The following is a 12,685-nucleotide window of genomic DNA, read 5'->3' on the forward strand; positions in this document are numbered from 1 at the left end:
CCTATGATTAACAATGAGAGTTATGTTAAGAACTTACCTTTGTTAACTCTTTCTTCGAAATCCATAGGGTCTACAGGGAGACCTTGGGGTGTAGGTGATGGGAACTAATCCGGGCACCACGCAGTTAAGCTTTTCAGCTCCCAGGATGCATTGGGTCCACTCTCCCAATACCCCGCCCCACGAGCCAGAGGCACCTCAGTTGGTAATAAGCCAAAGACCGGAGGAGGATAAGAGAGAAGGAAGACTGGTACACTCAAGAATCACATTCTCACACAGAAGGAGATGGAAAGCCGGCGGCCAGCAAAATAGCCCATATGAAGCCAGAGAAGGCGGGTGCCCTGTGGACTTCGAAGAAAGAGAAAACAAAGGTCATAACTCATTTTCTTCTTCAGGGTCCATAGGCTCCACAGAAAGACCTTCGGCTGTCCCAAAGCAGTCCTTTAAACTTTTTAGGCTCCTGTGCTGAGAGGAGAATCCGGCGCCCAAAGGAAGCATCCTGAGGCGCGAAGGTATCAAATGCATAGAACTTTAGAAAGGTCTGGACAGAAGACCACGTGACCGCCTTACAAAGCTGGACAGCCGAGGCGCCATGGCAAACTGCCCACGAGGGACCCACAGACAGAATAGAATAAGCCTTAACAGGAGTCGGAACAGGCAAGCCTGCCTGCGTGTAAGCTTCTGAGATAGTCATAGGAAGCAATCTAGCCAATGTTTGTTTATTGACTGGCCATCCCTTCTTGTGAAATCCATAGAGCACACACAAGGAGTCTGATTTCTGAAGAGAACTGGTACGGTCCACATAAATCCTGAGGACACGGACCACATCCAATGAGGCCTCACCTGCCGAGAGGTCTGCCGATAAAAAGGCCGGTACTATAATTTTCTGATTAACATAGAAACTAGAAACAACCTTAGGAAGGAACTCAGGACCTGATTCAGACCCGCTCGCTAGGATGCGTTTGTTCGTAGCTGGCCGATTTTCGCATTGTGTGCATGTGTACACATCACAGTGCGTGAACCAGTGTGAGAGATTGGGAAGCGTCCGCTCGCTGGGCATAGACTGCCCAGCAGAGTGAGTAACAGGAGAAGCAGTTTCTGGGTGGTGACAGGGGCTGGCTGCTAGAAACGGGGAAGAGGCGAGGCGATGCGAACGTAGGCGTGCCTGAGCAACTCAACACCGTTTCAGAGGCGTGCATAATTTATAGGCAGCTTCATAGTACACGTCACCTGGTTGGATATTACACTGAAGTGCTCACAGTGCTTGCAGTATGTTCAGCCACAAGCGCTGCGATCGCATTTGATGATTGCATACACTTCCTGGAGACAACGTGCGCAAGTGGACATTATAAGACTGGTTGGTGGGTGTCTGCATACACAAAGCAATCGCACGCCAAGACATAGTGGGCGTGCTAATGCCTTGCGATCGCCTGCCTTCCCAAATTTGCATACATTGGGTGCGAGCGTACACATCTAGCATGTGGGTCTAGGGAGAGTACGAAGCACTGCCCTGTCCTAGTGAAATGTCAGAAAAGGAGGACGACAGGAGAGCGCTCCCAATTCTGACACCCTTCTGGTAGATGCAATAGCCAGAAGAAAAAGTCTTAGCTGTTAACCACTTAAGTTCAACTGAACCTAGTGGTTCAAATGGAGGACCCTGGAGGGCTCGAAGAGCTACTGCCAAATCCCAAGGAGCCACTGAGGGGACACAGAAAGGTTTAATCCGGAGGACACCCTGGAGGAAGGTGTGGATATCCGGAAGTGGAGCAATTCTACGTTGGATCCACACCGACAGTGCAGAGACATGCACTTTCAATGAGGCCAGGAGTAGGCAGAGGTCCAATCCAGCTTGAAGGAATGCCAATATTCTGGAAATCCGAAACACCCGAGGGTCATAATCTCTTGTACAACACCACTGGAAATATGTATGCCACTCTCTATGGTAGATCCTGGCGATGGCAGGCTTACGCACTCTAAGCATCGTGTTGATGACCGAGCTAGAGAATCCCTTGGACCTTAGGAGGGATGTCTCAAGAGCCACGCCGTCAAAGACAGACAATCCGTGTCTGGTTAATGGCAAGGACCCTGAGACAACAGGTCTGGATATTGAGGCAGCAGAAACGGAGTGTCAATGGAGAAGATCTGAGTACCAATGACGTCTGGGCCAAGCTGAAGGCACCAGCAGGACAGTGCCTCCGTCTTGCTTGAACTTCCGAAGAACTCGAGGAAGCAGGGAGACCGGAGGAAATAGGTACGCCAGCCGTAAGGTCCATTTCACTGACAGAGCATCCACCAGGCTTGCTTCGGCATCTCTTGTTCTGGACCCATACACTGCTAAATTGTTATTGTGTCGGGAGGCCATGAGGTCCACCTCTGAGAGACCCCATTTGCCCACTACGAGTTGAAACACCTCTTGGGGGGTTCGAGGCACATGGTGGGTTATAACACCTCATACATAACCCATCCCGAAACACATACTCCTCACTGAAAAATGCAATACATAATCTGCAAGACTGCGACATAAGTACAGTAATGTGTTCATTACCCTTATTAGACATGTCTGCAGGGTAAATGATGCACAATAGTGCACTGTGTACAAAGCAACCACGAGTATATATATATAAATACTAACAAGGAGCAATATCCTGGTCCTGTCTTATGCTTAGGTAAGCTGCAGGAACACGTTGCCAAAATATGGCACAGTGCAGAACACCACAGTGTGTGTCAGGTATGAGCTGTCCTTACAACACCTGTATTAGGGCAGAATGAGAGAAAGCCATAAGCTGACAGATAGCACTGGGACAATTCACATACCATGCAGGAAAGATGCTGCAAAGCGGCACTATACCTAACTACACAGATGCAGTGGCTGGTAGGAAATAGCGCTACATACGCTGACCCTGGGGAGAGGTATGCAGGGGGACCAGACCACACGCTGTCCTGGGAGAACTGCGACTGCACCTTAGAAAATGGCCGCCAGAGACCTCAGAGGGGGCGTGTCCAGAGGAGGAGAGCAGCTCAGAGAAGCCAGACCGCAATGGAAAGCCGTGCTGAGGGGAGGAGCCGCTTAAACACGGAAGCTGTCTCCCCTGGCCAGTTATTAACCCCTGGGACGCTGGTTCCCGCACCAATTTGTCCCTGTTGATCAAGTGAAGCCTGATGGCCGGAGCCTGCGTCCACACCCAGCACCTCTGGTCTGTCCCCTGAGACCGGAGGTATCGACTGCCATTACACGTGGGTTACCGCGAGTGGCGACCCACCTTACCTAGTGTTCACTCTAGCTCCGGCGGCAGGCAGGGCACCAGAGCTAGAGAGGGCACCTTTGTGCGCGCGCGTCCGAAAATGGGGACGTGGCTATAAGACGCATCCCCTTTTCGTCACTCTTGGGGGCATGCCCGGCACTTACGGACACGCCGGGCGGTCCCAAGCGACTGGGTCACCGCACATTTCTCCACCCGCAGGACACGGTGGCCCACGGGTGAAGACGGCACCCGCAGGCTGTGAGGGCAGGGAGCTTTTTGCCCTCCAAAAGGAGGGCAGGGCACCGCGCCCCGCTGAAACAGCCTAGCGGGAACGCTATTACCTGTCCCCTGATGCCTGGGTGCAGTCTGGGTCCCCTCTGGGGGCCCTGGCTAGCGCTGTCCCCCGGATCAGTACTGCAGTCGCTGCACCGGAGGGGTGACGGAGCGGCAGCCCAGACGTCTCTCGGACAGTCTGCTGCTGCACGCTCTATTCTTTGTAAAAGAATAAGAAAGAAAAAAAGCTTTAGGGGCTGATGAAAAGCCTCCCTGCAAAATGGTCACCAGACTCTGGCCAGGCACCAACGAAACTGAGGTGCCACTGGCTCGGGGGCGGGGTATAGGGAGAGTGGACCCAATGCATCCTGGGAGCTGAAAAGCTTTAACTGCGTGGTGCCCAGATTGGTTCCCATCACCTACACCCCAAGGTCTCCCTGTGGAGAAGAAATACTATTGTAAGTAGGTCTATTATTAGACAATTAGTATGTGGTTATTATTACCTGCACTTTCAATACGGATATGGCTCTAGCCCAGAGGTTCCCACACTGGGTGCCGTGGGGCTCTTGCAGGGTTGCCATGGGTTGCTGGTCCCGTACCAAATCAAATTATTGTCAACGCAATAGGCAAAAGCAATGCTGATGGCTGCAAATCATAAAATGTGTACAATCAGAAACGCAACCCTGTCCGTCCGCCACCACACAACGGAACTTATGGATGACGGGTAAGCATAATTACGAAGTTTAATAATTTTGCTGAATTTCTCAATAAGAAACATTTGGCCTAGAGGTGCCTTGAAAAAAAAAAATGCTAATACTCTAGTGTGCCTTGATTCAAGAACATTTGGAAATCACTACTCTAGCCACTAACTAAACCATTCTAATAATAAATATGTCTAGTGGCTCCAACAATATCCCAGAGTCAATAATTACTAATAAGTAGCTTACGTTTCCCTATAATACCGAAATATTCAGTTGGAGTTACTCTCCACATTATATGAAGAAAGAAGAAATCTATATTTTAACTTTCAGCATCCCCTCGAAGGCCATTATAAGGAAGGTGTAAAGGCGCACATCCACTAGCAAATATTAATGGACGACTGAACGATAATGATGTCGTTATCATTCAGTCGTCCATGAATTGTGCATGAATCGGGCACTAAAATGTCAGAAACGACTAGGGATGAGTGCTCCATCTGGTAGTTTCCAGCATCAATCATCGCCCGAACATACCGGTCAGTCTGCCGATAACGACAGATTGACCATGTTCGGGGATGATGAGGGGTGCCTAGACTGAACGACTAATCGTTCATTATAGGCACTGCAGGGGATATGGAACAGTACGATTATGATGTCGTAATCGTACTGTCTTCCATGGGTCGCATAGCGGGTATGCACCTTTACACTAGATCTATTGTTCTTGTGGATTTGCGGTGATATAGGATTGGTTTGTGTGGATAAGGGAGTGGTTTGTTTTTTACAATGTCAGGAGTTACATTAAGAGCAGTTAGTGGCTCACCTAACACCACAACAGGGAGTTCATCCGCTATGGGACCGGGTGACAGTGCTCATGCACTAGACCAGCATACAGGTCCCCTCTCTAATCTTCTGTAAGCAGAGGGTCCCCCGAGAGGCTAGTGCTGCAATTCTGAGCCTTCCCCCAGATTTTACTATGGACGCTGATGCAGCAGCATTCTTCTCCTCTCTATTGTAATAACTAGAGTATTTTGACAGTGATCTTTGAAGTGCATTCTTCTATTGTCCATAGGAATTTATAAAACTTTTTTGTGTTGGATAAGATAAACGTAATTGCTCATTTACTAACTTCGAATTAATATGTAATATTTTCACTTAACTATAGTAACCAAACGCTTTCATTGGAGATCATTTACAATGTGCAACGCTTGAGTACCTGAGCAAATTTCAATTTTAGTGGGTTTGTGAAAATCAATTTGCTAACACGTGCCTTATTTTTTGTAGAAAGGGTTTACAATCCACCTTGTGACTTTTTTGGGTTAGCAAATATTTGCACAGAGCTTTTGGGGCAGTTGGGCTGAGCCTGGACATTGCTTGCTAAGTGCAGACTAAGCACACAAGTACATATAGTTTTGCAGACCCTTGCAAAAAGGGATTCCTTGCTTAAGGCTGCACAACCATTTCAACTCAAAAATAAAGGAACTGAATTTAACCAGTTTAGTGATGCAGCTCATCCTATACTAATATTTGGTAAATTCCATTTCATCAGGGAAGCACATTTCTTAGGTACAATGGGGAGATTCAACTCAGCTGGAGTTGAATTGCGTCGAGAGGTTGGTTCCGGAGCCATCCAATTTGCAACTTAACCTGGGTGTTTAGTCTTGACAACCGGTATTCTCACACTAAAGTGTCGGCTTTAAGTGCACGCTAAGCCAGAAAACAGCCTCGCGGCTGGAACTTAGTCTGATTTCTTCTTGCACCCTCAGGAGGGTGCCATAAAAAAAATCATTTAGTTGCCCTAACAGCGCGCTGAATTGAGTAGCTCCAGGAGCTCCCTCCCGCCACTATTAACAGCGCGCTGAATTGAATCGGCGCCAATATGCCCAGTGTAAAAAAACAAGCCCTACGAACAGAAAAAAAAAAAAAAAAAAAGTGGTGACACAGACATTCTTACTCTCATGATAAATTTAAGATGTAAATGATGTTAAACCAAGGTGTATTTTAGCAGAAAAATTTTAAAAGCGAGAAGTTCAAAAGTGGTAGGAGATTGGTATCTGATATGACGCTTCTGCACAATACTGTACGTCACTTCAGGTTTTTCCACCTCCCGTAAACTTGGGTACATATAATTCATGGAGGTATATCCAAAAGCCAACAATTATGGTGCGTACCTTAAATTACTCTAGGTGGTACACATCAACCATATGTTGTTTATCTGCATCCAATACCCCAAATGCCAGTTTCTTCCCCAATTGGACGACACATACAGCAAACTCATTTATATACATTTCTGACAACACTTTAAGCAGCATGTTGGTGTAGTGGTTAGCAATACTGCCTGACAGGTCTGAGGTCATGAGTTCAATTACTGACCAAGACAAAGTACTTGCAAAGTTTATATGGTCTCACTGTGTTTGCCTGGGTTTCCTCCCACAATCTAATAACATTTTGGTCGGTTAACAGAGTTCTGACAAAAAAATTAACGTGTGTGTGTGTTCAATACGTTAGGGAATATATATTGTAATCTCCACTGGGACAGGGACTGATGTGAATGACTGAAATGTTCTCTGTAAAGTGCTGCATAATGTGTGTGCACTGTACAAATAACGGTAGCTAAATATTTAACTGACCATTTCCCTTGTATGTGCAAAACATCTTCCTAATGTTACACTGTCAGATAAAATGTGTGTCAGACGTTGACCGACAAACATTTTATCTGGTAGCCTGACCCTCAGATATGATATTTCCAAGAGTATTGGTCATGATATCTGGCTTCCGCCCATGGGGAGAAGACATTTTCCCATTCCTCCCCTGTAAAGCAACAGGGGAAATGTCCGTCGGTCTGCCACTGCACCGCATACACTGCCCGATGTGGATGACTTGTAACTTCAAAATATCACATTGGACGATTCAGCATGCCCAACTGGTTGATATTTTCGGATCAGTCACGCACACACCATACAAATATGTGGGTAATCCTCCGATATTAGGCGGGTTGCCCAGATAATTGTATACGATGTGTTTATCGTTTCCATTTCACAAAGTGAAATATAGGTAAATACAGTCAGGTGCATAAATATTGGGACATTGACAGAATTTTCATATTTTGGCCTCTATTCACCACCACAATGGCTTTGAAATGAAACAAACAAACACATATACACCTACCTCCTGGAGAGTGTTCTTGATTTGGCCAACTGTTGTGAAGGGGTTTATCTTCACCAGGGAAATAATTCTTCTGTCATCCACCACCGTTGTTTTCCGTGGTCTTCCGGGTCTTTTGGTGTTGCTGAGCTCTCCGGTGCGTTATTTCTTTTTAAGAATGTTCCAAACAGTTGGTTTGGCCACACCTAATGTTTTTGCTATCTCTCTGATGGGTTTGTTTTGATTTTTCAGCCTAATGATGGATTGCTTCACTGATAGTGACAGCTCTTTGGATCTCATATTGAGAGTCGACAGCAACTGATTCCAAATGCAAATGTCACACCTAGAGTCAACTTCAGACCTTTTACCTGCTTAATTGATAATGAAATAACGAGGGTATAGCCTGCACCTGTCCATGAAATAGCTTTTGAGTTGATAGTTCCACTACTTTTGGCCCCTTAAAAAGTTGGAGGCACATATAGAAACCGTTGTAATTCCTACACCGTTCACCTGATTTGGATGTAATTACCCTCAAATTAAATCTGAAAGTCTGCAGTTAAAGCACATCTTGTTTGTTTCATTTCAAAGCCATTGTGGTTGTGAACAGAGGCCAAAATATGAAAATTCTGTCAATGTCCCAATATTTATGCACCTGACTGTGTAATATACAGATGTGTCCTTACACATCTTTGCTGCAGTTGTGCCAAGTCCCGAGAGACTCTGCTAGCGCTGGGCATGTTTTTTGCATAAGATGCGTCAAGTCACAATGTGATGCGACTAGGATGCACCTGCAGACTGTGCTGATTAATATGATATGCAACACATCTTTCCTGTGGAGAGGGAGAAATAGACAACAAATGGAGGAGATTGCAATAATTATATTTGTTTCGTTAGCAGCAAAAGCAACATTTCGGATCTAGTGTGATCCTTTCTTAAGCTGGGTACACAGCAGTGGCACGATACACACTGCGGTGGACATTTATTTAGCAGCATGGTGTCGTTCAACGCATTGTCCCATTTTCTGTGCTGCACAGCAGCGGGGACAATGCAGTGAACGACTTGCGAGATCGGGCATACACACAATGCGATCCACACAATATATAGTTCCGATCTGCGTCGGAGCAATATATCATGCAATAGAACGCCAAATGTGTACCTGGCATAACACTAGATCCAAAACTTTGCTTCTGCAACTAAATTAATATGTTTCTTGCAATCTCCTGGAGTGCAGTCTCTTCCTGGGATATTACCCTTTTATTCCGCTGGCATTTGGAGTTTATCTGCTACGTACACACCACTATGCTTCCCTGCCTATAGGTCCACTGTTACTGAAGAAGGTAAAAACTAAGAAATTATTTCACACTATACCAGCCAACCACCACTAGCATATATAACCATGGAAAGCTTGAGAACTGGTTGCTGTATAGGGTCAGGAGGGGTGACTTGCAGATCTCCCTTCAACCACTGTCTTCCCAAATTCCAGGCCTACTGTGCATAGGCTTAAATCTAGGATTAATTTGTTCATACATGAAGAGTGCATGCCCAGAAACGGCTGCTGTCCTGAACTGCACCCAGTCTTGGCCAAGTTTTCGCTCTCATCTTGGTAACCCCATACACAGATGCTAAAGCAATCTGCCAGCTTCCATTCTCCCTGTCAATGGCCTTTAAGTTCCCAGATCCTTTCAGATGTCTTTTTATCTGTTATTGGATTCTTAGCTATTCCTGGGGCTGTGAGACAATTAAATATTACAATGAGAAATATGTTACTAAACTCATCAGAAGAATATATTCTAGGGAAATGAAAATAATCAATATACTGATCAGTCACAATTTCTATACAACTATAATGCTTGTGAATTTGGTATAGCACACATCGTAAACAGTTGCCAACTCTTCCTAATCTCCAGAAACACCCCCAGGTGTTAAAAGTTTGTCCCTGAATTTTTTTTTGGCAAACTATGAAAACTTTATCAACAAATAAATAAATATAAATAAAAATGTATTTATTATTATTTATTAACAGTTTCTTATATAGCGCAGCATATTCCGTTGCGCTTTACAATTTTTCACTGTCTCTCCGGGCTTTGTAGATCTTTATTGGTATATTCAGTTTACATGTTATGATGAAGGTTAAGCAAGCCTCCGGCGAGGTCCCGCAAAGTCAAGCGAACTTCTCACCCTCGACGAGGTCCTCTACTGGGCCTAACGCTGCCAGCAACGGGGCTCCAGTGTTATGCGCGACGGTCCGTCTGCGCATGACACAGAGACCCGGCAGTGCCTGGAAGGCTTCGCTGAAGCCGGAAAGGCACCGCCGGGTCTCCATTGCTGGAAATGGGGCCCGCAACGCTCTCGTCATCTAAAAGATGGTGAGAGCGATGCTGTAAAAACAGTTTACTAAATACAGAAAGACGGTATAACCCCTTTAGCGAGCACTAAAGGGGTTATATTTTGTTAGTACATGGGGCCCATTATGAGAGGGCTTTAAAGGCAAGCACATGGCAGAGACAGGGGGCATAAGAGTTTTAATAGCTACAGCCATGGGTGTAACTACAAGGGGTGCAGCTGCAATGAGACCCAGAGCTGAGGGGGCCACATTTTCCTTGTCAAAGTTGCATGAGTTATACCGCACATCCACTAGGCGACTGTGAAACGAGTGCACAATATGACATTGTAATCGTGCAGTCGTTTCACAGTCTGTGCCTACACTGAACGAGCAGTCATTCAGTGTAGGCACATCTCATCCCTGAACATGGTCAACCTGACGACATCATCAGGTTGACCAGCATGTTCGGGCGAAGATAGATGTCAAAAACGACCAGCGGGCACGCGCATCTCTGGCCATTTTTTACATTAAATTGTCTGATTTGCGGCCGATTAATGCACGATTGAACGTGAACGCTGTTTAATCGCATAGTGAATATGCGGCATTATATACATATTTCACTATTGGGTGGTACATAGGGGCCCTTACAAACTTTTGCTATGGGGCCTACAAATAACTAGTTACACCCCTGACTAAAGCACTAACATACTGGGAGAAATGGGGCCAATATATACATAGTTTTTTATACTTGGTAATACTCAGAAAATGGAAGTTGTGGACCTCTGTAATTTGTTTGGCACTCATTCACCTAACAGTGTACACAGTGGGACTGGAATGGATTAATGTTATATTATGCAGCCTCCCAGGAAGCCTGTTTTCAGGTTATTTTCTCACACTAGCCACTCTGTTCATAGCCTACTAATAGCCCGCAATCCCTGCCTAACAATAGCCCTCTCTTCTCGCACAGTAATCCCTTATTTTCCCACACTCAGGTCTTTCTACCAAACTTATTACTCCGAGGTGCTTGCTAAAACTTTCCAGATAAACAACTGCAAAGTATTTTCTTTCGCCTAATCTCCCCATCCTCCAGTGCAAGTCACACGTCTTAAAGTGCAATGTAAAAATAGCTTACCTTCCAAAATGCCCCACATAGTCAAAGAGCCCCTCCATGGCCTGGCAGCAACGGTTCTGGTGAGGTCTGTGTGCAGCCTGTACACTTCTGCTTATTCAACTGGACATGATTACTTAGTAACTTCTCCGGCGATTGTGGTGATCTCAGCGTGCCCTCTCGTCAGAGTCTGTGTACATGGCGCATCTCCATAAAAGTGAGTGTGCTCGCCTGTGTAACTAGCAGTGAGAGGAGAGGGAGTAAATCGGATAAAGCAGTGTATATATTGCAGCCCCGCAATGCAATGTGTTTATCAGCTGGATCAGAAGAGAGCTTAGCAGCAGCAGCAGCAGCAGAGAGCAAACAGACATGTGTGTGTTTGTTATGAGCGCGGATAGAGCAGAGACAGCAGCTCCTCCTTCCATCCTTACCCAACCGACAGCACTAGGGAAATAACTAATATACAAATTGCAGAAGCATCGGTGGGATATTAAATGTAATGGTACAGAAATAATCACGTAAATCCTGTACTGTAGTGAAATATAACTTTCATAACATAACATAAAAAAAAAAAAAAGTTTAATATTGAATACAATGGACGGGTTACATTATGAAAGTTGAATGAATGTCATAAGTGATGCATTCAACAGTATGAACATGTTATAGCCCAATGGCCCATCTTTAATAAAGGGAAATAAGCCCTTTTTCTGGCCCAAACAGTATTATGGGGAATATTTATTAATACATCTGGTCTGCCACCGTTAATAAGGATTCCTTATCGCCACAATTCGCGGCAGTAAGGAATTCTTATTCTCCGAAATGTATTACTACTAGAGATGAGTGGTAGGAACACTCTGAATGTAGGGTCTCAAAGTCAAAATTGAGTCCCAGCTGGGAATCACTTTGGGGTTCCGAGTACAACAGAGTTCTGACTCAGGGGGTCATTCAGACCCGCTCGCGAGGGAAGTTCGCTCGCAAGCGGGTCAATGTGCGAATGCGCATGCGCACGACGGAGGGAGCTCCGTCGTGCGCATGCGCGAGACCCGGTGAGCGATGAGAAATACGTCGCTCGGGGTCTCGCATCAAAGGGGGTGTGCTGTCGATGGTGACTGACAGCACACCCTCTTTGGTGGGCGTGCCGGGGGTGCGGCTGCCAGACTGAGGGGGAACGCCTACCGTCTGAGTCCGGCCCCACTGACATCAGTAATGATGTTAGTGGGAGTGACTTTGGCTCTGATAGAGCCAAAATCACTCCTGGGCTTGCGGCAGCGAGACCCTACCGCAGGGCCTCATCGCAAGCACGATGGTCGCGATGGTCTTTGACCATCGCGACCATCATCATGGACGCTCGCATAAGCTGTGGGTGGTAACCCATAGCTATGCGAGCGTCCAAAAGGCCGCTCCACATTTAAATAGGACGGCCCTGATTCAGAGCGAGCGCTCTGGTCAGAGCGTTCAGCTCTGAATCAGGCCCTCAGATCTATGCGCAATTCAGAACTCGAATATAAAAATTGTATCGCGTTTCGGATTGAATTTAAATCCGTCCCTCAGATTTCAGGTGCTGTGAGGTGGTCATAATTGACAGGAAATGAATAGAAATTAATGTTATTGAAACAAAAAACGAACAAAAACAATTGAGGGTGGTTTTGCCAAAACACTGATGATTTAGGACCAAAATCTAAAAATGGGGCTGTGCGCACATCACTAATTATTACTGCATCCGCAATCACTTAAATTTCTGTTTCTGCCAGCCGCATGTGTGCCGACATCCGGCAGCACATGTGCGAGAAGGCAGCTTATGGTAGGGATCCTATGGATCCCTTTCCTGATAAATTCTCCAAATGTAGTGCATAGGCTACAATGGGCTAACACCATGTAAAGAGGCATTAGCTGTCGGGGGCAA

The 12,685-nt window shown here is 46.0% G+C and overlaps 1 protein-coding gene across 1 annotated transcript in view; it reads right to left on the reverse strand.

Annotated features, from left to right (window-relative positions):
• The window catches only part of SLC22A16 (solute carrier family 22 member 16), a 73,478-nt gene extending 62,276 nt beyond the window's left edge, over positions 1 to 11,202 (reverse strand). The window contains exon 1 of the mRNA XM_088460481.1: positions 10,807 to 11,202. Within this exon, the coding sequence (XP_088316607.1) occupies positions 10,807 to 10,844 (38 nt within the window). The 5' untranslated portion in view covers positions 10,845 to 11,202. The remainder of the gene's footprint in view (positions 1 to 10,806) is intronic.
• Positions 11,203 to 12,685: the final 1,483 nt, after the last annotated feature.

This window comes from Taudactylus pleione, unplaced genomic scaffold (assembly GCF_031769625.1).
Source record: "Taudactylus pleione unplaced genomic scaffold, aTauple2 ptg000046l, whole genome shotgun sequence".
Lineage (NCBI taxonomy): Eukaryota > Metazoa > Chordata > Amphibia > Anura > Myobatrachidae > Taudactylus > Taudactylus pleione.